At 45.4% G+C, this 25,421-nt stretch overlaps 1 protein-coding gene across 25 annotated transcripts in view; it reads left to right on the top strand.

The window, feature by feature from the left end:
* LOC118395246 (supervillin-like) overlaps positions 1 to 25,421 on the top strand; it is a 112,864-nt gene that overhangs the window by 79,388 nt on the left and 8,055 nt on the right. For 15 of the 25 annotated variants that reach the window (XR_008065393.1, XR_008065392.1, XM_052464092.1 and 12 more), the window contains 21 exons: positions 3,591 to 3,758; positions 4,139 to 4,292; positions 4,617 to 4,682; positions 7,442 to 7,647; positions 7,798 to 8,402; positions 9,770 to 10,367; positions 12,312 to 12,456; positions 14,287 to 14,343; positions 15,617 to 15,730; positions 16,041 to 16,118; positions 16,994 to 17,147; positions 19,761 to 19,850; positions 20,125 to 20,211; positions 20,402 to 20,579; positions 20,860 to 21,038; positions 21,125 to 21,280; positions 22,432 to 22,568; positions 23,486 to 23,633; positions 23,913 to 24,058; positions 24,860 to 25,035; positions 25,261 to 25,408. Coding sequence is in view for 23 of the 25 variants with exons in the window: in XM_052464092.1 (XP_052320052.1) it covers positions 3,591 to 3,758; positions 4,139 to 4,292; positions 4,617 to 4,682; positions 7,442 to 7,647; positions 7,798 to 8,402; positions 9,770 to 10,367; positions 12,312 to 12,456; positions 14,287 to 14,343; positions 15,617 to 15,730; positions 16,041 to 16,118; positions 16,994 to 17,147; positions 19,761 to 19,850; positions 20,125 to 20,211; positions 20,402 to 20,579; positions 20,860 to 21,038; positions 21,125 to 21,280; positions 22,432 to 22,568; positions 23,486 to 23,633; positions 23,913 to 24,058; positions 24,860 to 25,035; positions 25,261 to 25,408 (3,790 nt within the window). In the remaining 2 variants the exon portion in view is untranslated. The remainder of the gene's footprint in view (positions 1 to 3,590; positions 3,759 to 4,138; positions 4,293 to 4,616; positions 4,683 to 7,441; positions 7,648 to 7,797; positions 8,403 to 9,769; positions 10,368 to 12,311; positions 12,457 to 14,286; positions 14,344 to 15,616; positions 15,731 to 16,040; positions 16,119 to 16,993; positions 17,148 to 19,760; positions 19,851 to 20,124; positions 20,212 to 20,401; positions 20,580 to 20,859; positions 21,039 to 21,124; positions 21,281 to 22,431; positions 22,569 to 23,485; positions 23,634 to 23,912; positions 24,059 to 24,859; positions 25,036 to 25,260; positions 25,409 to 25,421) is intronic. The other 10 variants (XM_052464094.1, XM_052464093.1, XM_052464114.1 and 7 more) reach the window with 10 other exon arrangements.

Here is a 25,421-nt window from a genome sequence, read left to right as displayed (position 1 = left end):
TGGGGTAAGTGGGGATGGTGCTGGTTAGGTCAAAGTTTTCATGGAATGGGGGTTTGGTATATTGTATATCTTAAATAATATGTATGCTATATTCAGATATAGATTTGTCTGTTAAATATTACTTACCCTTCCATTTATTGACCAGTTGTCTGGGACTTGGATGCTGTTTCGAAGTGACCATTTGTAGGCAAGTTCTCTGCATTTGAGGTCCATGCAACTGGTCCGCAAAATTCTTGATTAGCAAGTTCGGAATCCGTGTCGTCAGATAAGACCTTGTATGCCTCTGATACTCTATCAAGGCCTCTCATTCGTACAGGTACATGTTTGTGTTCTTCTTTGTCATTCTAACTCTTCAGTGTCGTTCAGTCAATTTTTTTTAATCCAAAACTTCCTTGGCTGCTTTCTCAAGAACCTCAAGGGGAGCTAGACCCCTGCCTGTTTTACATTTGTTGACACGGGGCATGATGATGTCTGCTCTGTAACAATACAAACGGCTATCCTGAGTTCATATGCATGACACACGGCAAATTACTATGCATACTGGTCCTGATTCAGACTTAGGAAATCTATATGCTTTTTGCACGTTTTGATTTAAGCACTAGTTAGTATTCAGACTTACCGTATGCAGGTGCGTAATGGGTTTTTCAGGAGTGGCTCCCTTGCGCACACTAAATAAATACAATTAAACTACTGAAAACCCTCCCACTTGCTAGCCAACCGATTTTCTTGTGGAGTTTTTTATTCAATAGGATTTTCACTACATTTATGTAAAGCCTTCCCTTTAAATATGGTGTACCATTAATTTAAAAAAATCTCGAAAAGTCTCAATAGAATATACTGTTTATCGAGAGACGTGTTCAGAATAGGGATCAATGAAAGAAAGCCATCTAAATACCTGCATATTCGTCTCCTTTTCAGCACCAATTGGTAGATGATAAAAAAAAATATTCTGATCTTTATTTAGGGTATGGGAAGTATTTATGAACCATACATAAACAGAGTGGGACAGCCTTTGCACACAAAATATATAAAACATACAGTGGTTTCATGTATCCTGAAAGTTTCCATATTAAAATGGTTCAATCCATGACCTATTGGAAGGTGAGAAGTGAACAATAGTCCTATAAGTCTACTCTAATCTTCACTAATCACAGAACTGTGATGACAAAAGGTCCAGTTTGTCGTGAAACGTGCGGCAGGCGCCAGGTTTAACCTGCTAGGTATGGTCTGCGTTCCATAATGATTCAAATAAACTACACGTCCCAAGTTATTGCACAATTTGTAATACTTTATCCTAATCTGATCCACTATTTGTAGCGACCATCAGGACCAACCACACAGACGTGACAGTGGAAAGAAAGGTAAACGAACGATGTAATGGTATGATGCAAAATGTAGGCTACAAATTGAAGGAAACTAACAGTCATTTCACCCAAGTGACAGTTATGTATGTGGGTATTACTGACGGTGGCTACCAATAGTGGCTAGTATTCATATGAGAGAAATTGTTCAAAATAACCGAAAAGTTCGGGCAGACTTGAAAAGAGGCCAAAATACCTGTCAAGTTGACATGCTTTTCCGTTTGCTGAAATATGACTGCTTTCACAATTACATCCAGCGATCATAAGTTAAACTATGTCTAAAACATTTGTCGTTTATATTTACAATCCACGCATCCAAACGGATTAGCGCTTATCAATTTATAATAGATCATTCTTTCAGAAAAATTAAAGTTGATGTTTTTCCACTTGGATCTGGCATGTTGCTCGACTTTATTCAAGGTCTCCTTGCGCATGATGGAATTATGAGGGAATTAAGTCCAGGTCAAAATATAGCATATCTGTAGACACACCTCCATTTCTGTGATCTCCAAACGAATACCTGGCGGACAGATGCATTTGCCAATACTTAAGTTCAAGATCAGTATGAGAGAAGGGTGCACAAAAAGGGAATTCAGTTTAATTGATGCACACGTAACTCAGATCTGGATTCACCCCATTATGCACAAAATGTAATCATCATTTGTATGGAGTATGGTGGCCATTGCCTCAATTTACCCTAAGGCAAACATTGTGACTATATTAGCCCACGCACTTACAAGGATGCACTTTCATGTTAGGTTTAGGACCTCATATTGTAGTTTATAGAGACTCTTACAAATCTTACAACGATCTACTTTGGTTTCGATACAAGCATCATGAAACCTATAACACAATGAATAAAAATGACATAAAAAAAAATACATCTAAATAAATACTTTCCCCATGTTGTTTCTTCCTTCACAGACTCCATGAAGTGAGGTTGTCACTAATTAACGCGGTCACAAAGTCATAAACCCTGCCTGCTTCACATTTTAAACCGAACCCACACCTTAACCATAACCTTAACCACACTGCTAACCTTATGCTTAATGCTAGCTTTAAATTATGACCAAAAAGCACTATATTGTTTTCATGACTTTTTACAATAGCCAATTTTGACTTTGTGTTTGGGCTATCGAGTGGAAACAATGAAATGATGACCTCTTCCTAAATATTTGGTCACATGATTCGTTTTGTGTATGGTTTCCTAGAAAGAAAGGGTGGCTCAACGTACCCCACTCTCCCCTACTGCTTTCAGTGTTGTTTGTACTCTTTAAGGGATAGTTCACCTAAATTACAAAATGGCATAATGGGATTCCTTGTAAACAGTCCGTGGACAAGATAAGACAGCAATCCATGCTGTCTTTGGTTTTGGTTATATTTTTGGTTTTGTTTACCTAGCCATGTCATTTTGTAATGCGGGTGAGAACTAATCCCTTTTAAGTTCCTATGTTGAAATGTGTCACACGTCTTCTAAAGCTATGACTGAGGGAGAAAAGGTCAAAGGTAAAGCCAGTTAAAGCTCAGTGTGTCAGGTTCATGTGTAGCACCCGGTTTGTTTACCGACTGAGGTTAAACTTAACATGCTGAGAGAACCAACCGTCCATATCCTCTAGTACAGATGGCCGACTGCATGCGCACCATGATTATCTCAGTGCAGGCTTCGCACATCTACTTATAACTCCTGTTGCCGCCCAATGGCTACATATTCATTCTCCACCCTTCTCCAAAGTATGCACTTGCCAATGCTTACTACCCTTATCCACCATCCTGAGTGCTCCACTCTCCTATGCTTTTAAATCCACGACAGGGAGTGTACAATTGCACTCTTTCAGAGAAGGGTGGAGAATCGGACTGCAGCGTTTCGGTATCATGTTTTGTTCAGGAATATCAATGAATGAACTTGATGCTATTCACAGGATCCTGTACATGTTTTATGCAGATGAGTAGTTAGTGTGATCATAAGTATCACCAAGGCTTAAGCATTATTGTGTTCATGTGGTTGAGCTCAGTGCAAACTTCAGATTTGTCTGACTATTAACAATGTAGTATTGCTACTTCACAGAATGTGTTTTGATTACCTAATTGATTATCTAGCATGTTGACATGCTCTTGCTAGATACTGTCCGTCAATTGTACAGTATGGTACATTATAATTGTGTGTGTGTGTGTGTGTGTGTGTGTGTGTGTGTGTGTGTGTGTGTGTGTGTGCGCGCTTCCTCCTCCCAGCCTGCAGGAGGCATCGCAGCACGGCTCTATGGTGCGGAGCATTGGAGAGCAGGACGGGGAGAAAGAAAGGGAGAGGGAGGCCCAGCCCAAAGGAGATGGAGCAGGGCCTGGGCCTGACAAGATAATGGAGGACCTGGGTCCAGATGAGCCCGACCTTTCAACTCTCAGGTAAAAAGAGAGAATGTGCTCAACTCTTATCCTCTTATGTAAACACATTAAAGGGTGTTTGGAAGCAAAAATAGATCACATTGAAAAAAATAGCAAAAAGCCAGCATTCACTTCATAAGTTGCAATTGAAGCTTGATTTTAATTCTCTTTGAACTCATGGCAACATGTCTTAAATTGTACAACTTGATTTGAGATGGGCCCACACCCTGAAAGAAGTCTATGGGTCAGGAGAAACTGTAATCCATGTTTCTTTAAATAGCCACTAAAAACTTCAGCTAACTTTACTTGCCGCTAGCTAACATTCAATGGAAGTGATGGGGACATAGACCCTAGTGACAGACCACACACTGACATATAGTATGTTACCTTTCTCCTCACAGCCTTGCAGAGAAGATGGCCCTGTTCAACCAGCTGTCCAAGCAGCCCTCAAAGCCTGCTGCAGAGGGGGCCGGGGCCTCCAGGGGCGACACTCGTCAGCGCAGAGCCAACAGCCGCTTCCAGACCCAGCCTATTACCCAGGGAGAGGTGGATCAGGTATAGAGTCTCAACCCAGATAGACAAGTGTCAAGCCTTACACCGAGGGCCAGTTTCCCTGACCCAAATGAAGCCTCGTCCTGGACTAAAACACCACCAATGGAGATTCTCCATATTTTAGGAAACTAGTTTCTCTTTGCCCTGATACAACTACAGGTTGATCATTCCTTTTAAACACTAAAGAACTTCCACAATCACGCCCTTAGTAAGTGATCCAAGTCTCAAGAAAATATTCAAGAAAAGCAGCCTAATATTGAACTGAAACATTCATGTGAACTAGTATAAAACGACCCTCTTAAGTGAAGTAACGCTGTGCCCGTACAGGAGATAGATCCTATGGTTGCCTCTCTTCCTCCTCCACCTCCTCCTCCGTTGACTAAGAGAGAACAAGTAGGAGCCTGCCTAGCAACCCGCCTAAACATTGCTGCTGACTGGTAGTGCCCTGCTCATAGTATCCTAAAAAGCTTGTGTGCGTTCGTTTGGCCAGCCTTGATGCCCATTAACAGTATGGCTTGGTGTTTACGGCTAGGTTAATGAAGATGTTGAAATGCTCAGCCCTCACACAGAGTCCACGGTTTTCATTCAGGCATTCACTTTGAAGATGTGACGTAACCACACAGTGCGCCATTCATATAGACATTTAGGGACTACAGTACGCCGTGACATCCTGCTGCTACGTTGTGCTGGCTTACAGAAGACTTTGGCATGGAAGAGCCGTAGTGTTTAGTGACTACAACGATATTCTGCCACAAGATGCTTTGGTATCGTGTTAGCAAGAGAGTTCTGCTCTTCTAAAATGCTTATCCAGTGGCTGAATAAGCATGAACACTTCAGTCATGCTATTTCTAGGAATCTATTTGACTCCGATGCATGCAAGGTTGGTTCTTGTGCAAATGCTGTCTTGTCTTGAAAATCGAGTGTACAGTGAAGGTGAATACATACAGATTTGGCTGGAATGTTATGGGTTGAATTGATGTTGATTAGGTCGATGGAGGGCGTCACATTTCGACCCATCGTCAAAGATGTTAGGGAAGTTGTGTTCATGCACGCTGCTTGGTTCTAAGGTTGCACTGAAGGACACGGTCATTTTAAGAATGGGAAAAGGGTAAGTGCTCACTCTCAGGTGAACATCACAGAAGATAATCACTCCTAAAAAACAGGATGAATTATAATGCACAGCATTTTAATGCTATGATTATGCACTACTAAAGAATGCTTTCCATTTGTAATTTATTATGAATGCGGTAAATGGGATATGGTCAGAGGCAATGACTTGTGAATTGTGGTATTATTTGTATGACAGGTATATGTTGTCATACTTGAGTAAAAGTAAAGATACCTTGATAGAAAACCACTCAAGTAAAAGTAAAAATCACTCAGTAAAATTCTACTTGAGTAAAAGTATTTGGTTTAAAATATACTTAAGCATCAAAAGTAAAAGTATACATTATTTCAAATTCCTTATATTAAGCAAACCAGATACACCAAAAAACTACTTAAGTAGTACTTTAAATTATTTTTACTTAAGTACTTTACACCACTGCCCAGGCCTGCCTTGTCTAAGGCATGTTTTGTTTAGATTTGGCAATAGTGTTTTTGTATGACCAAATGTGAAGAGCTACTTGATCGGTTTCATCACTTATGGTATCTGTTCTGACTGCATGTTGTCCTTTCCCCATCCCTTTATCCCTCCATCCCTTTATCCCTCCATCCCTTTATCCCTCCATCCCTTTATCCCTCCATCCCTTTATCCCTCCGTCCCTTTATCCCTCCGTCCCTTTATCCCTCCGTCCCTTTATCCCTCCATCCCTTTATCCCTCCTTTATCCCCCCCTTTATCCCTCCTTTATCCCTCTCCCTTTATCCCTCCATCCCTTTATCCCTCCGTCCCTTTATCCCTCCTCCTTTATCCCTCCATCCCTTTATCCCTCCGTCCCTTTATCCCTCCATCCCTTTATCCCCCCATCCCTTTATCCCTCCGTCCCTTTATCCCTCCATCCCTTTATCCCCCCATCCCTTTATCCCTCCATCCCTTTATCCCTCCATCCCTTTATCCCTCATCCCTTTATCCCTCCATCCCTTTATCCCTCCATCCCTTTATCCCTCCATCCCTTTATCCCTCCATCCCTTTATCCCTCCATCCCTTTATCCCTCCGTCCCTTTATCCCTCCGTCCCTTTATCCCTCCATCCCTTTATCCCTCCGTCCCTTTATCCCTCCGTCCCTTTATCCCTCCGTCCCTTTATCCCTCCGTCCCTTTATCCCTCCGTCCCTTTATCCCTCCGTCCCTTTATCCCTCCGTCCCTTTATCCCTCCGTCCCTTTATCCCTCCGTCCCTTTATCCCTCCACCCCTTTATCCCTCCATCCCTTTATCCCCTCGTCCCTTTATCCCCTCGTCCCTTTATCCCTCCATCCCTTTATCCCTCCATCCCTTTATCCCCCTTTACCCCTTTATCCCTCCATCCCTTTATCCCCCTTTACCCCTTTATCCCTCCATCCCTTTATCCCCCTTTATCCCTCCCCCTTTATCCCCTCCGTCCCTTTATCCCTCCGTCCCTTTATCCCTCCATCCCTTTATCCCCCCTTTATCCCTTTATCCCTTTATCCCCCTCCATCCCTTTATCCCCTTTATCCCCCGTCCCTTTATCCCCCTTTATCCCTTTATCCCTCGTCCCTTTATCCCCCGTCCCTTTATCCTCCGTCCCTTTATCCCTCCATCCCTTTATCCCCCGTCCCTTTATCCCTCCATCCCTTTATCCCCCATCCCTTTATCCCTTTATCCCCCTTTACCCCTTTATCCCCCCCGTCCCTTTATCCCCCCGTCCCTTTATCCCTCCTTTATCCCTTTATCCCCCTTTATCCCTTTATCCCCCATCCCTTTATCCCTTTATCCCCCATCCCTTTATCCCTCCATCCCTTTATCTCTCCATCCCTTTATTATCCCTTTATCCCTCCATCCCTTTATCCCTTTATCCATCCCTTTATCCCTCCATCCCTTTATCCCTCCATCCCTTTATCCCCCATCCCTGTATATCCCTGTATCCCCCATCCCTTTATCCCCTCATCCTTTTATCCCTCCATCCCTTTATCCCTCCGTGTCCCCCGCCATTCATCCGTTCATTTATTCATCCCTCCTCTCGCTTCCTGCAGCTGCAGAACGGAGGAGGAGGGGTCAAGCTGGAGCCACTGTCTGCCTCTTTGGTCCGCTCCGTGGCAGCCGTCACCTCCCAGGTCTCTGTCGCCACGGTAACCACGGCGACTTCCAGCAGCAGCAACGTCCACCTTGGAAAATCTACGGCCGTTCCCTACAACCCCCCCACCACCGCCACCACCACCCAGGAAAGGGGAGGGGTGAGGTGTGTGTTTCCTCATGTGTCAAATAATTCAGCCTTCACTGGTATTGAAACCATGAATTGTCTGTCTGTCTGTGTGTCTGTCTGTGTGTTTCTCTCTCTCTCTCTCTCTCTCTCTCTCTCTCTCTCTCTCTGTGCCCTCCTCTCTCTCAGGTACTTCAGCCTGACCAAGGGCGGTGACTCCTCCGGTTTCCCTGAACCAGATCTGTTCTCCCCTGGCCCTCCCCTTTCAGAGCAGCAACCGCAGCAGCAGGCTCACAGTAGAGGAGCCGGAGAGAGAGGAGGAGACAGTGGCGGAGCTCCTGGAGCCAGTCGCTCCTCCACTGGCCACAGAGAGAGAGAGGAGGAGGAGGAGGATGTGTGGGAAGGAGGGGCCAGCAGAGAGGAGAGGGAGAGCTGTGCTAGTAGTGGTGCTGGAGGCAGCAGCAGTAAGGGAAGGCTCCACTCCCCCGACAGGGACAGCAGACAGCAGCACTATCAGCCCCCAGCCCCAGAGCCCCAGCCGCGGCACACCAACAGTAGCCAGCGGGAGTCCATCGAGCTTCCCTCTTTGAGGCACGGGAGGGGTGAGTTGCTGGTGGAGCCCAGGCAGCACAGAGACAGAGATAAATACGGCAGTAGCAGCAGCATCACCCTGGAGAGGGAAGAGCACGGGAGCTACCTGGGAGAGACACACAGCTCAGAGAGACACACAGAGCTGCAGCACACAGCAGACAGAGAGAGCACACGGAGCAGCAGGAGCAGGGAACTCCTCTCAGGTAGGAAACACAGACCATTGTATACCTCCCAAAAGGCACCCTATTCCCTTACGTAGCACACTACTTTGACCAATGCTGAACAAACATGCATGTAGATTAGAGGAATATTTATATGCATTCATTATACGGACGGTTGATATATATAATATAATAATATATGCCATTTAGCAGACGCTTTTATCCAAAGCGACTTACAGTCATGTGTGCATACATTCTATGTGATGCACTCAAGACGTTTTTTTTTTCTATTCAGAAGAGGGAATATGGCACCATTTGGGATGAGGACAAGGGAAATATCTTATCGTCTCCTGGATTATGCAGCATGTTAATTGCACGACTCTTTCCATTGGCTACACACTGCCTCCGTCTGCGGTTTGATTTGCCTTAACGCCTAATGCTCATCACATCACAGACACTATCTGACAGACAGGAAGACGAGGGACACGGCTTCAGCTGAATCCAATTAGCATATTTGCACATACATTTGTCCCCGCGGCTCCCTTTGTCTGCAAATGTAGGACCACTCTGACTGACAAGGTTGTCTGTGATTGTGATTCCAAATGGAAATCAAGTATGATTGAGGTTTTGGATATGTTTTTGTGGATGTCAATGGATGGATGTCAGTGTTGCAGGCTTTGGTTTACGCATTGTGGCATTGTGCTCCGCCGTGTCGGTAGGGCAGATAGACCGTGCAGATAGACAGTGCAGATAGACAGTGTAACACGGCTGGCCCATCCGTCTGTGTGTCTGGATGACCGTCAGCAAACATTGTGTCCAGATGATGTGGGGTCGTCTTTTCTTCAAGCATGAGAGAGAGAGAGAGAGAGAGAGAGAGAGAGAGAGAGAGAGAGAGAGAGAGAGAGAGAGAGAGAGAGAGAGAGAGAGAGAGAGAGAGAGAGAGAGAGAGAGAGAGAGAGAGAGAGAGAGAGAGAGAGAGAGAGAGAGAGAGAGAGAGAGAGAGAGAGAGAGAGAGAGAGAGAGAGAGAGAGAGAGAGAGAGAGAGAGAGAGAGAGAGAGAGAGAGAGAGAGAGAGAGAGAGAGAAAGAAAGAAAACACTCGTAGAGAACAATGGAAAGGAACCCTAAAAGGAACGGAGAACAATTGTCCGTGCATGAATGAGCACGGACATTCGAGACGACGGCTGAGCATCAGAGACCGTGTGAACTGAACACCGATCGTGACGATTGTACGCAGGATCTTGGCAGTCGCGAATGTGTGTCTGTACGCTGTGTGCGCACGTGCGTATGTGTGCTATGAGGGGCTGCCATTGGGGTCTGCTTCTCCCCCTGTGTGAGTATTGATTACACTGTGGATTTATTGCAATGCAATTTGTGTGTGCGTGTATGTGTCTGTCTATATGTCTACAGACACCGAGCACACCAGTGTGTCATTGAGAACTGTGACAACAGAGGCAGCGGCCAGGAGTGTCTCAACCTCCAGTAACCAGCGGAAACAGCAGCAGATCCAGTCTTTCACCCAGTCTCCCCCACAAACTGAGCCCCAGCCATACTTCAAACCTCACCAGCACTTCACCCAGTCTCCCCCACAAACTGAGCCCCAGCCATACTCCAAACCTCACCAGCACTTCACCCAGGAACCTCCAGCCCAGTCCCAGCCCAAGCCCCAGGAAAGGGAGAGGAGCTTCACCCAGGAACCTCCAGCCCAATCCCAGCCCAAGCCCCAGGAAAGGGAGAGGAGCTTCACCCAGCCACTACCCAAGCCTTACTCTCAGCTAATCCCTCACACTCAATCCAGACCCCAGTCCTTATCCCAGCCTCCTCCTCCCCAGACCGCCCCCCAGACTCTGCCCAAGCCCACGTCCTTCCCTCAGCCGCTGGTCAAGTCTCAGTCCCTGCCTCTGGACCACAGTGGCCACATCACAGGACACAGTGTCTCCGACCTCCTCTCCCCCAGCGAAACAGAACTCTCAGAGATGTCCTCCAAACAGATGTCCATCAAAGAAAGGTTAGTCTGTGCCTGGGTTTCTGTGATTGGGTAACAATTCCAACTGTAGTTCAAATGGGGGTGGTTACATGGCAGGATGTTGTACTGTACGTACGTTTCCAGAAATACTGGTTGGAGGATTCCAAATGTCCTGCTTATTCCCTTCTGATGCCGGGAATCTTCCAACCATCATTTCTATACTTATGGGAAATTTTGTAATTGTCTGAATGGGCTCTCTGTTGTGAAAGATGCAGGTATTATTCAGGCGACATAGCGGCTTGCCAAAGATTTCAACTTGATTCGCCTTGTTGTCTGTGTTAAAAACGTGACGATGTAAAGAATATGAGACAGAATGAGGCGGTGGTGAATGAGCCCCTGCCTGCATCCCAAATGGTAGTCTATTCCCTACATAGTGCACTAGTTTCATACGGCTCTGGTGAAAAGCAGGGCACCATATAGGGAATAGGCAGCCATTTGGGGCACCCTCAGAGTCCCCCTGTATCCTTGTGGGATCTAAGTTTCTGACTCTCTTTGAGGTGAAAGTGATTTATTTCTGGCCACTGAGCATTTTCCCTCTTTGTTCCTGGAGAGAGGAGAGGTAGGAGACGGAGATCTAGACATCCTTAGGTTGTGTCCCAGTGTCCCAAATGGCACCCGTGTTCTGTTCCCTATATATTGCACTACTTATGACCTGACTGCATCCCAAATCCCACTCTGCCAACCCCCTACCCCCCAAAATAAGTAGTGAACTATAAATGGAATAGGGTGCCATTTGGGGTGCATCCTTAGAGATTAAAAGCTGTTTCAGTAGATTTAGCTACTGTTCATCAGTACTGCTCTCATCTTGGCCCTGTCAGACTGTTAGTAGCTCGGTTTCCATGCAATTGGCAACAGATTTTCATGTGAATATTCAAAAAAGAAAATATGTGCATTTTCCCACCAGTGGTGTATTTCCACCAAACAGACTTGTTGTGTATAGAAGTGCATGATGATGTAGTTCATGCAAAATGTACTGTTTAGCTTAACATTTCATGTACCTATGTGTCCTGTCTCTGTCCGGCCGGCCCTGCTGAAGAAAAGTGGTGAGGATGTTAACCTCTCTCTCTCTTCCTTTATTTCCTTCTCTCTCCCAGGCTGGCCCTGTTGAAGAAGAGTGGTGAGGATGTTAACCTCTCTCTCTCTTCCTTTCTTTCCTTCTCTCTCCCAGGCTGGCCCTGCTGAAGAAGAGTGGTGAGGAGGTTAACCTCTCTCTCTCTCTTCCTTTATTTCCTTCTCTCTCCCAGGCTGGCCCTGCTGAAGAAGAGTGGTGAGGATGTTAACCTCTCTCTCTCTTCCTTTCTTTCCTTCTCTCTCCCAGGCTGGCCCTGCTGAAGAAGAGTGGTGAGGATGTTAACCTCTCTCTCTCTTCCTTTCTTTCCTTCTCTCTCCCAGGCTGGCCCTGCTGAAGAAGAGTGGTGAGGAGGTTAACCTCTCTCTCTCTTCCTTTATTTCCTTCTCTCTCCCAGGCTGGCCCTGTTGAAGAAGAGTGGTGATGAGGTTAACCTCTCTCTCTCTTCCTTTCTTTCCTTCTCTCTCCCAGGCTGGCCCTGTTGAAGAAGAGTGGTGAGGAGGTTAACCTCTCTCTCTCTTCCTTTCTTTCCTTCTCTCTCCCAGGCTGGCCCTGTTGAAGAAGAGTGGTGAAGAGGTTAACCTCTCTCTCTCTCTCTCTCTCTTCCTTTCTTTCCTTCTCTCGCCCAGGCTGGCCCTGTTGAAGAAGAGTGGTGAGGAGGTTAACCTCTCTCTCTCTCTTCCTTTCTTTCCTTCTCTCTCCCAGGCTGGCCCTGCTGAAGAAGAGTGGTGAAGAGGTTAACCTCTCTCTCTCTCTTCCTTTCTTTCCTTCTCTCTCCGAGGCTGGCCCTGTTGAAGAAGAGTGGTGAGGAGGTTAACCTCTCTCTCTCTCTTCCTTTCTTTCCTTCTCTCGCCCAGGCTGGCCCTGCTAAAGAAGAGTGGTGAAGAGGACTGGAGGAACAGGATCAATAAGAAGCAGGAAGTGGTAAAGGTGGCTGTGACTGAGAGACACTCCACAGTACAAGGACAGGGATGGGAGGCAGAGCAGACCTACAAGAAGAAGGTGAGACTACACACAGCTGGACCTCCAAATTGAATCTTGAAAGAGAAGCCACATTTTGGGCTCAGAGAGATACGAACAAAAACACTCGGTTGGAGATTCACTGTACTGCACCATAGCTACAACAGTACAACAAGCAGCATCCCCACACACCTCACAAAATGTCTATTGAGATCATATGATAATGAATGAAATGTGTTTCAACAACCCATCATTACTCTACCCGTCACCCATGCAGTACTAAATGAGCTGGATTTAGATGCATTCAACTTTGTTTAAGTTAAAAGATGCACTCTCAGACGTTTTGTTAATGAAAGTGATGCTCACCTTCCAAAAGTGGTCCCTGTTTTTTTGTGCACAGCGTCATCCGTTTCGTGACACGCTACACGTTTGTTGTGCTTACCGATTTTTAGTAGTCTCATGAGGGCACTCTTCCTGGTTGCCATTTTAAAGGGGCCTCTCGTGGTCTTTATGTGAGGGTGCCTTTCATTTCCCCCTTGCCATTCATCAGCCCCATCTGCTCCAGTGAGAGATCAGCTCAGCTTAGTGGGCTGGTGCCCCCTTTATTATTTATTGGTTCCCTATTGTGCCCTTCTTTTGACCATAGTTTGACCATAGCCCTAGGGGCCTTGATCAAAAGAAGTGCACTATATAGGGAATAGGGTGCTATTTGGGACCAGTGCCTGGGGCCAACACAGCCCTGCATGGAACATATGGGCCAGTCTCCCTGTGGAATTCGCAATCTGGGGCCTTGGAGAAATCTCTTTTCTACTTTAGACTGGGACAAGAGCAAGTCAAAAATTGCTCACTCTGATTGAAGATTGAGTTTCACTTAAACTAGTGCTAATGCCACCAATATGTAATTTGACAATATGGTTACAGAATGGCATGTGATTATATGTATTGTTTAATGTACAGTCTTTTTACTGTACAGTTTTACGTTTAATTAATTAATTAGTCTACTATATGCCACTTCACAATAATTCTGGTTTAACTGAGCATATTCAGTTCAGATTATATCTAACAGAGACACGGATTTCTTGTAATAATTCTGGTTTAACTGAGCATATTCAGTTCAGATTATATCTAACAGAGACACGGACTTCTTGTAATAATTCTGGTTTAACTGAGCATATTCAGTTCAGATTATATCTAACAGAGACACGGACTTCTTGTAATAATTCTGGTTTAACTGAGCATATTCAGTTCAGATTATATCTAAAACAGAGACACGGAATTCTTGTAATAATTCTGGTTTAACTGAGCATATTCAGTTCAGATTCTATCTAAAACAGAGACACGGAATTCTTGTAATAATTCTGGTTTAACTGAGCATATTCAGTTCAGATTCTATCTAAAACAGAGACACGGAATTCTTGTAATAATTCTGGTTTAACTGAGCATATTCAGTTCAGATTAGATCTAAAACAGAGACACGGACTTCTTGTAATAATTGAATCGCCCCTCCTTTCTGTTAATGATGCACCCCATTGTGCTGTAATCTGGGTCAAATCCTGTCTGTTTGTGTACTTAATACTTCATGTTAAATCCTCCCGTTGATCACACTTCTTCTAAGCCTCATGTTACAGTAGCAACAGTAATGGGTTGAGGCTAGGGTTGTAATTGAAAGATTTTGGGCACTGGCCAGTTTGGCTAGCAGACCACAATTTATACTAGCCAAAGTGACATTCTACCAGCCAAGATTCCAAAATACATGTCACGCAATACTTGATAAGACAACAGTTCTGTCTTGTTTGGCACATTTTCTACTAGGCTATAGCCTAGAACTAGCCTTCTCCCTTTGAACGTGTTCTGTGTTTCCCCTGTCTTCAGGAGGAAGGGATGGTTATTGATGAGTTCGCTGCTGTCACTGTGTCTGACCAGCTGTGGGTAAGGCCTGACGACGATGCTGTGCCCCAGTGCCAACGGTGGTCCACTGAGCTCTGTGTGTGACCTGCTGCTTCTTTGACTCGTCTGTTCTGTTCTGTTGTTCACTGCTGTTCAGTGTTGCTGTGGTCTGATGAGGGTTGAACGTTCCCCAAATTCCCAGGTTTTTCCAGAAATCCCAACTGAAGAATTCCCAGATTTTCCTACTTATTCCCTCCTTGGAAAACCTGGAAATTTTGGCTAAATGACCAGAAATGTGCTACTCTAGTTGTTCACTACTCTTCAGTGTTGTTGTTCACTACTCTTCAGTGTTGCCGTTCACTACTCTTCAGTTGCTGTGGTCGGATGCTATCCAACCTCTGATGGCTGTGTTAGGGGATGCTGGTGATGGACTTGACTCCGAAGTCAACATAGCCACGCTACAGTGTTCAGAGACGCGCTGCGTTTGTTGCTACGTTGCTGCCAGTCACTGCTTGTTTTCCTGCCTCAAAATGTTTGCCTTTTGAACTGCGCACTGCATCGTAGTGATAGAGAGCCATTCATCATACGGTGGTTCTTCCTTTCAACGTTTTGAGGTTCTGCCGCAACCGCTTGTGGTAAATTGCGACATTCCGGCAACTATGGCTGGCTCTTCAATAACGTGCCATAGAACTCTGCGGCACCCCGCAGGCTGTGCTGCAGTACGCCACGACTTGTAAAGGAAGGACCACTGTAAGTCAGTAGTGACAGAACAATTGGCCTCTCTTCATGATTGTGTCACTGAGGCCGTCGTCGCTGGCTTGTCGTAGACCAGGGTTTCCCTTATTCGGTTCTGGGGTCCCGCCTGTGTCTACGTTTTCGTTTTTTTTTTGCCCTATAGCGCCCCACAGCTGATTCAAATAATCAAAGCATGATGAGTTGGTTATTTGAATCAGCTGCGTGATGGGTATTAGCTACAGCAGCTGCTATGTGCATGGCCAAGTTACCGATGAATTCGTATTCAAGCACCTCTGTATATGTTCATGATTAAACACTTAACACTTGCACGCCAGTGGCGGCTGGTGGGACTTTGAATCCGAGGACGGGCTCACAGTAATGGATGGAAGGGAATCAAACACATCAAAGACATTGTTGCCATGAGTCGGATACTGTTCCATGTTTTCCATTCCAGCCATTGCTATGAGCCGTCCTCCCCTCACCAGACTCCTCTGTTGCATGTCTTTGCATTACATGTGAAGTGTGTGGATGTGAGGGGCTCAGGCGATGGTCCTCTGGAGAAGTTGTTTCTCTTTTAAAGGGGAAAATACACTGTGAACCAGATAGAAGTTTGACTGGGGAACGCCGGCTCAGCCTGCTGCAGCCATGGAAACATCATCATGACTTCAGACTTGATTTATCCAAAATAATCTCTGTGAGTTGTCCCTCAGTGGCTCTCAGTATCTCGCTCTGGGTCTCTTTGTCACAATTATCATTTCTGGTTTGGAATGGTCTCTCTGCTTTGCATCCTTTCTCCAGTAGCTTTGGGGCGGTATCCAGATTTACATACCTTCAAAATACCCCGGTATACGGTATGATCATATACCTGGTAGCCCAACCCTACTCTCTATAGCATTCCTCTGTATATGTCTGCCTGATTGTAACTTTCTTCCCTATCCCTCTCCATTTCCTCCCTCCACATCTCTTCTCCTCTTATCCACGTATCCAATCACCTCTGTCCTTAGGAGCCTGTCTTTTCCTCCACATATTTTCCTCCAATCTCCCTTGGCCATAAGTGCCAAGTTATTGACCTTCATAGTCAGGTAAGAACACGCACCGGACCTGCCATGTTTCACTGTTCTGCCTGTACTGGAAGCTTGGGTTGTGTCTCAAATTGCACCCCATTCCTTATGTAGTGCACTACTTTTGACCAGGGCACATAATAGGGCTCTGGTCACCTATCCCGTGTTTAGGAAACTACTTTTGACCAGAATCCTATGGGGCCTGGTCGAAAGTAGGGTATTATATAGGGATTAGGGTGTCATTTAAGACTCAGCCATTATCTCTGCATGCATGTCATTGAAAGGGCTGTCTTTTCCCTGTCCACTAAAATCTCATATGGTTACGTTAATAGTTATTAACCCCTCCCCCTATTGCTACTTATCTTCCTGTACTCTGTCTTTTTGTTTGGTGTGTATGAGTAGTATTACACTTCTATGGGATAGTCCTGCAAAGACAAAGCTACTGTACTTTGTTGCTATCATTTCCAAGGTTTTGTGGTTCTGTCCTCATATAATCAGAGCAGTTGTGGCTGGTGTCACTTTAAGTCGGAGGATGGACTCATTGTAATGGCTGGAACGGCATGGTTTTTACGCGTTTGATACAATTCCAGCCTAATGTCTATGACTCATCCTCCGTTCACCAGCCACCACTGATTTCTACTTTTTTTTGTTTTGGTTCTCACATTATCAGAGTGGTACAGTGACCTTCAGTGGTGTAGTGGAGGGTAAACACTGTTTACGCACCTTTTTTAGTTTGCGTGAGCATTTACCCACCTTTTACCCACCTACTTTAGTCACAACGAACGGTGATCGACGTTATACTAACACATCACTGGTGACCTTACTGTACAGCATTTAACACTATGTGAAACCCTGTACTAACCAGTAGGTAACAGTGTGTAACTGTGTGTGTTCAGAGGATGGGAGAGGAGATGGAGAACCAGGCTCAGATGTCCATAGAGGAGAGGAAGCAGATGATCTCAACACGGGAGGAGTCCTGGGTGTCTAAAGGCAAGGGGGTGGCCAACGACTCCACCCAGTACACTGTGGCTGCACGCATGGTCAAGAAAGGTTAGTACACTGTGGCTGCACGCATGGTCAAGAAAGGTTAGTACACTGTGGCTGCACGCATGGTCAAGAAAGGTTAGTACACTGTGGCTGCACGCATGGTCAAGAAAGGTTAGTACACTGTGGCTGCACGCATGGTCAAGAAAGGTTAGTACACTGTGGCTGCACGCATGGTCAAGAAAGGTTAGTACACTGTGGCTGCACGCATGGTCAAGAAAGGTTAGTACACTGTGGCTGCATGGTCAAGAAAGGTTAGTACACTGTGGCTGCACGCATGGTCAAGAAAGGTTAGTACACTGTGGCTGCACGCATGGTCAAGAAAGGTTAGTACACTGTGGCTGCACGCATGGTCAAGAAAGGTTAGTACACTGTGGCTGCACGCATGGTCAAGAAAGGTTAGTACACTGTGGCTGCACGCATGGTCAAGAAAGGTTAGTACACTGTGGCTGCACGCATGGTCAAGAAAGGTTAGTACACTGTGGCTGCACGCATGGTCAAGAAAGGTCAGAGCACGGCCCACTGATGGTCAGCTGTTCGTGCACACAAAATATGTTCTTGAGGCAAGCCGAAGTTCGTAAACCAAAGTCTACACACCTTTGTCGGTGATTGGGCAACAGTAGGGATTCTTCAATTAAGTGTAGGTTGTCATTGTCAACGATAGACGACTCGTTTTCATGTAATTTCTTTTTCACTTGAGAAATACTGCACCAAACATCCTAGTTAGATGTAAAATTGCACGTCTAAGATCTCCTGGGCAAAAACGTCTAAATTAATGACAGATTTCTGGAGTTATCTTAGATTAAAGCTGTGTATTTTGAGGAAGTTTATTCTGGCTATGGTGTCTCAAGGTGGACAAACAGTACTATTGCAGCTTTTTTCTCGTTTTTCAAGTGAAGGTCGAAGGTATGCTAGTGTAACCGATGTGATATGGCTAGCTAGTTAGCGGCGGTGCGCGCTAATAGCGTTTCGATCGGTGACGTCACTCGCTTTGAGACCTTGAAGTAGTGGTTCCCCTTGCTCTTCAAGGTCCGCGGCATTTGTGGAGCGATGGGTAACGATGCCTTGTGGGTGACTGTTGATGTGTGCAGAGGGTCCCTGATTCGAGGGGCGAGGGGACGGACTAAAGTTATACTGTTACACGAGCACACCTGTTTGTTTTGCCTAGTGGAGTTCGGCTAGGAGCCAGCCAAACCAAAGCGTGTGCAAGTCCACTGAGGCTACCCAACTACATCAATTTTTTAAAATGATAATATCAATATCAAAACGATTTATTTCACAAGGGGAATTACAAGGCAGGATGGCAGATATATAAACACCATACATAACAACGTATGAGCTGATCACAACAACTACACACCAATAGATATTAAACGAGACGGTTTCTTTTAGAAAACCAAATCTCTATTTTTGATGTAAATGGCTGTCACGTTCTGACCTTTATTTCCTTTGTTTTGTCATTATGTAGTATGGTCAGGGCGTGAGTTGGGTGGGCAGTCTATGTTTGTTTTTCTATGTTTTGGGGTATTTCTATGTTTCGGCCTAGTATGGTTCTCAATCAGAGGCAGGTGTCATTAGTTGTCTCTGATTGAGAATCATACTAAGGTCGCCTGGGTTTCACTGTGTGTTTGTGGGTGATTGTTCCTGTCTCTGTCTTTGCACCAGATAGGACTGTTTAGGCTTTCCATGTGTATTGTTTTGTAGTGTTCATGTGTACATTTACGTATTAAAAGAACCATGGACACTTACCACGCCGCATATTGGTCCTCTGATCCTTTTCGCCTCTCCTCTTCGGAAGAAGAGGAGGAAATCCCTGACAATGGCATGTTCTAGAAGGGTTCAGACACCTTTTTTTCCACGTTTCTCATCCTCGTTGTGCAAGTATGGGGCCACAAAAACATGATCAAAGGCTCTAAAAACATTACTTTTAGAAATGGCAAATCTCTCAGTATTAGTGATGCAGATCTTTAAATGTTGTACACATGAAATTGTGCCCTTTCTAACTTTATCTGCAAGGTTCTATTCAATTTTGTTGAAACTTGAGTGATACCTCTCTGTCCATTCTACAGGTAACTGACAAAATAAAGGAAAACTTGAGAAAATTAGGGATTCAAAGAATATTGAAAGCAGGTGCTTCCACACAGGAAGTTCCAGACATTTGTACAATATATGCCAAGGTGCATTGAAGCTGTTCTGTCTCGTGGTGCCCCAAAGCCCTATTAAGACACTTTATGTTGGTGTTTCCTTTATTTTGGCAGTTACCTGTAGCAGCAGGCTACACGGAGAATGGCACAGCTGGATAGGGGAAACTGCTCGATTCGCACAAAAGTAGTGAATATAACGTTGCGGATAAAGTTCAGAATGACACAACTTAATTTGTACAACATCTAAAGACCTGCATCACTATGCTGAGATCTTTGCTATTTCTAAAAAGATGTTTTGTGATTTTTTGTGTTTTTTTCAGGGCCCCCATATTGCACCAAAAAGGATGAGAAAGTGATTTGCTGTTTGGAGTAAGATTATAAAAGCAAGTGAAATCACAAGAAAGGTTTCTGGACCCTAGAGGATAGTATGATTTTCTTTCCTCTCAAGAGTGTGTGTGTGTGGTTGTGTTTGCAGGTCTGGCAGCCTCCTCAGCCATCAGCCCCATCCTGTCTCCTGTCTCCACCAAACTCAAGAGCAACGTGCCTGTCATCAAACCGCAGGAGGGTCAGTCATACACTTAATGACAGATGCAATGTAGGATTGCAGAATTCCAATGACTTTCCCCAAATTGTTCTGAAGTTCTGGTCGGAGGATACATGGATTTCCTGCTGATTTCCTCCTGATTGAAGGAATCTTCCAACCCACATTTGGAGAACGTTACCAGAATTGTTTAACCCTACTCACAATCCTACGAAAACATACAATCACAACATGACCATACGATATCTGTCAGGAACATTTGTAACTCTGTTGTCTGATCTGATGTTTTATCCACCAGAAACTGAAGCCAGACCAGAGATGAACTTGGAGTCGGATAAAAAGCTGGATAAATTGGAGACATTTTTGGGACGTCTGAACAGTAAAGGTCGGTGCTAATAGTTTATCAGTTGCCTCTACCCATTCCATCAAATGCTTTTCAATGGCGTAACTGGCTAAAGATGTTTCAAGGGTGTGGGCTTGTGAAGAAGGAAGCTATCCTGTTAATTAAGCATCGTAAAGTCTGTTACAGTAGTCATTTACAGTAGTGATTGGACTTTTACTGTGTTTCCCCCTAGTGGCAGGTCTTCAGAAGACCACTCTGACCGTGACAGAGAAGGCTGTGAAGGAGGTGATGAGGATGGACGATGAGATCTTCTCCAAGTTCTACCGTCCCGTGTCTGACTTCCCACGCATGCCCAGCAGGATCGAGATCGACGAAGACTTTGATGCCATCTTCGGCACTCAGGCGCCCAAGTAAGCAAATCATTTACCAAATAATGATGTCTTTGCTCTAGGGTTGCAACATTCTGTTAACTTTCCCAAACATTTTCCAGAAATCCTGGTTGGAATATTCCTGGAATCAGGAGGAATTCTGGAGTTACAGGATTTCCTACTTTGGTTGGAGCAGACATGTGGCATTTGGTGTAGCTCCATTGCATGGAGTTTCACTACATCTACATGTCCTCTCTGCCCCTCTTCCTGTCCCTTTCTCCCTCGCCCCCTCTCTTCCTGACCTCTGTCCCTCCCTATGCAGGTTGACCTCAGCCATAGCGCAGCACAAACGAGCAGTGAGACCGTCTAGGAACGTCCAGTCGTCTAAGAACCCTCTGAAGATGCTGGCGGCCAGGGAGGACATCAGACACGAGTACACTGAGCAGAGACTCAACATCGGCCTCATAGAGAGCAAGAGGATCAAGGATGAGAAGAGTGAGTGTGAGTGTGAGTGTGAGTGAGTGTGTGTGTGCGTGTTTCACACAGAGTGTCTAGCCCTCACACGCTCCTTGTCCTGTGAGTTGTAGTGAATAAGACTTCGGAGTACTCGGACGCGGCCCTAGCTGGACTGGCCAGTAAGGAGAACTTCAGCAATGTGAGTCTGAGGAGCGTCAACATCTCAGAGCAGATGTCCAACAACAGCGCTGTGCCGTACAAGAATGTCATGCTGATGCAGGTCAAAGGTGAGATGCCTACTGCGTTACTGAGCTTTATTCATTAGTGCACATTGCTTCAAAATGTTGACACAGTAACTCCCTGTTTCTGTCAGTTTTCTTTTCGTTTCATTCCTAATGAATATGACCTAGATGTGTCTTTAGTATCTTTCCCTTTCATTTTGGGATTGAGGCACATAGCTTGATCCACAGTACAGATAGCATGGGATATATTCTCATCGCATCCCACTTTTAACGTCTTAAAACGTCTGACAAACTTTGGTTTTGAGGTGAGCTGTATCACTTCAAGACCAGCATTTATTTTGACATTGACCAATGTCATAGGAAAATATGACCAGGACAGAGAATATTCCACAGCCAGGTAGTTTCTGAATGAAGACAGGTGAGGACAGGTAAAGAGAACAAATGAAGTTGTTCCTGGAGAACTCTGCGTCATTGAAGTAGCCTGTTGCACCCAAACGGCACCCTATTCCCTTCATAGTTCAGTTCTTTTTACCTCTGCCTATATGGCTCTGGTCAAAAGTACTTCACTTTTAGGAAATAGGATGCCATTTGAGACGCAGTCGGGGTCCTGTGTTGTCTGCTAACCTCTGCGTGTGTGTGTGTGTGTGTGTGTGTGTGTGTGTGTGTGTGTGTGTGTGTGTGTGTGTGTGTGTGTGTGTGTGTGTGTGTGTGTGTGTGTGTGTGTGTGTGTGTGTGTGTGTGTGTGTGTGTGTGTTCAAACTGCTAGAGAGCACAAGATATTAGGGCCAGTCATGCAAAGAGGAAAGATAAGGAGGAAATGGATTAGAGTTGGAAAGAGAGGGTCATGTTGGCATAGTTAAACATGTGGTTGCACACACACTCTCACACCAAATCAAGAATGTGATTTCCTGTGCAGATGTGACCGTGTCCACTTTCTAGACTAAAATAATCAAGCCCAGAATAGCAGAGTTGCTCGGATCATGACAGAGAAAGAATTGTATCCTGAGCCTCAGGTTGGTTGATTTTTTTTTACCCTATTCCCTATATACTGTAGTGCACTACTTTTGATCAGAGCCCTATGGGCCCTTATTCCCTTGAAGCTTTTGTCAGGGAATATGGTGCCATGTAGTGCACTACTGTATATTGGGAATAGGGTGCCATTTCAGACACAATCTCACCCTCTCTGATCTACCCAGGCCGCCGCCACGTCCAGACCAGACTAGTGGAGCCCAGAGCCTCGACCCTGAACAGTGGCGACTGCTTCCTCCTGGTTACTCCTCAACACTGCTTTGTTTGGATGGGAGAGTTTGCTAATGTCATCGAGAAAGCCAAAGTGAGTCCCTGTTTCCTGACTATGTGTATGTCTGTGTGTCTGTATGTCTGTGTGTGTGTATGTCTGTGTGTTTGTGTGCGTGGGCATGACTGTGTGAGATGGGCGAGAAAGCCAAAGTGAGTCCTCGTCTCTCCAACTGCGTCAGTGTTGAAAAACGACTTCCAGGATTAGGGAAATGTTGTGTGTGTTAATCCCAGTCCTCTAGGGTTGGGTTAGCTATAATTTGTGATTTAAAAGCTTGGGGGTTATTTTAGGGTGCAGGCCAATGTGGAATGGCCTTTCATGTCTCCCACACAGGCAACAGCTGGTGATGTGTTGTTGTGTTTGTCTGTTGAAGTAGACATATGTTCTGTGATATCCTATTGGCCCTGGTCAAAAGTAGTGCAGTTCAATGGAAATAGGGATTCAGCCACGGACACACCGTTCATTTGTGCTGTTCTCTCGTTGTCGAAGTGAGAGCTGCCCCATCTGTTCCTACAGCAGCTCCCATTCCCCATGGAAAGTGTCCTGCTTGTGTTTCAAACACACAGTGACTTTAGCTTGACTCCCCTAGGCTACATAGTTTTTTTTTTCAACCCTGATATTTATTATACTAGCTACAGTATTTTGAACTGATATGAACTTGGGTATCATTAGGCAGGCATCGAACGACAGTGCGCCCACAGTTAGAGCATGGAGACCCTTGATCTCTCAAGGTGAACAATGCCTCATCATTATAACATAAAATACTACTCGTAGGACAAAACTAGCAGGCTCTGACATTGGCCTTTGCGAGTAAATCTAATGCTGACCTAAGCCCCTTTCAGGGCTGACAGGGCTGGTACTGTACTGTGTGTACAGTATTGCCATGTACAGTGTATGTATTTCCGTCAGTGACATTTTCTCTGTTGTTGTGTGTATCTCTCTCGTTACTGTAGGCTTCTGAGCTGGCATTGTTCATCCAGACTAAGAAGGATCTGGGCTGCAGAGCGAGCCAGATCCAGACCATCGAGGAGGGGGTCAACCCCCAGAGCCCTGCGGCCACAGAGTTCTGGAAGATCCTGAGAGGAGAGCAAACCTACCAGTGTAAGCAACAGCATCCGAGGCCATGGCCGTGTCACAATTCTCCACCTCCAAAAATGTGTACTTGCACACTTTGATTTGAAAAGCACATGGAGTTTCTACCATGATGGGAAGTGTGCAAGTTGCACACTTTGGGAAAGGGTGGAGAATTGGGTCCTAAGTTCATTGAAAAGATGTAGCTACAAGTCATCAGAAGCCTTTATCGTGATATGTAATGTGTGTGTGTGTGTGTGTGTGTGTGTGTGTGTGTGTGTGTGTGTGTGTGTGTGTGTCCTCCTACAGCTGCCGGGCCACCGGAGGAGGATGAGCTGTTTGAGAGTGCCATAGTGGAGACAAACTGCATCTTCCGTCTGCTGGACGACAAGCTGGTTCCTGATGACGACCAGTGGGGGAAGGTTCCTCACAGCACACTGCTGGAGTCCAAAGAGGTACGTGATTGGTCAAGTAAGGCATGTGATATATCAGAAATGATGTCATCGAATGATCGTCAACCGAAAATATTGTCTGATAATTAGAAAATAGTGTATATGGGTTTTATACACATTTTCTGTATAAATAGCCTCTAAAATATGTAAACTGTCATGTTTTAATTTGAGTTTCCTTGGAAAGCTGTGAGTGCTCTTGTATGATACAACATCACTACTTGTTGCATGTAGAACTTGTCTAAGTCCCGTCATCAGCTGATTTCAGCCAGTGGCTGTGGATTGACTGCATTGTTTTAATTAAGGGAATCCTTCCTCTAAAACTGGCTGGCTCACTAGATAACAAACATACAGTGCAGATAAATGATTCAACTTCATTATTTTAGACATTATCTTATCACATCACTGGCAAACCATGGTTGACCAACGCCCTGACCAAAATGGCTGATCTTTATCCTATCATAAGAAGGTTAATGTCCATGCTAGTATTGTAATTCCTAAATCTATGGTCCTAACCATGGAGATCCTATTAAATTCATTCCCAATTCTATGGTCCTAACTCTCTAAATATATGGCTCTGGTTTCCGTGTGTTGGATGTAGTTTGACTCCGTTCCATTACTTCCATTCCAGCCATTACAATGAGCCCGTCCTCCTATAGCTCCTCCCACCACCCTCCTCTGCTATCAATGAACTTCATATTATTGCAACCAAATGTTTACCGGAATTGCCATCATTGTGCCCTAGCTGTTGCTCTGTGCCCATTCCGATGCCACACTGGCACACTGTTGTTTTTGTGCCCCCTGCAGGTGTTGGTGTTTGACTTTGGCAGTGAGGTGTATGTGTGGCACGGTAAGGAGGTGACTTTGGCCCAGAGGAAAGTAGCCTTCCAGCTGGCTAAACACCTGTGGAATGGAACCTTTGACTACACCTGCTGTGACATCAACCCTCTAGACCCTGGAGGATGCAATACACTCATACCCAGGCAGGCAACCAACACACAAACGCGCAGGCTCTCTCTCCCTCTCACACACACACACACACACACACACACACACACACACACACACACACACACACACACACACACACACACAAATCATCACCTCAGGGACTGTTTGTCCTAGATTTTCTTTAGTATAGGCTAAAGCCTGTGCTCTCACTCTCTTGTTCTGTGCGTGCGTGCGTGTGTGTGTGTGTGTGTCTACAGGAAGGGCCAGGGGCGTCCTGACTGGGCCATATTCGGCAGGCTGACCGAGCACAATGAGACTACCCTGTTCAAAGAGAAGTTCCTGGACTGGGCAGACACTAAGAAACCACAACCAAAGAACACCAATGAGCAAGTCAGTGAGCAGAAGGTATGTCCTCCTG

The sequence above is a fragment of the Oncorhynchus keta genome, chromosome 15 (assembly GCF_023373465.1).
Source record: "Oncorhynchus keta strain PuntledgeMale-10-30-2019 chromosome 15, Oket_V2, whole genome shotgun sequence".
NCBI classification, from domain to species: domain Eukaryota; kingdom Metazoa; phylum Chordata; class Actinopteri; order Salmoniformes; family Salmonidae; genus Oncorhynchus; species Oncorhynchus keta.
This window is presented reverse-complemented; position numbering and strand designations above follow the sequence as displayed.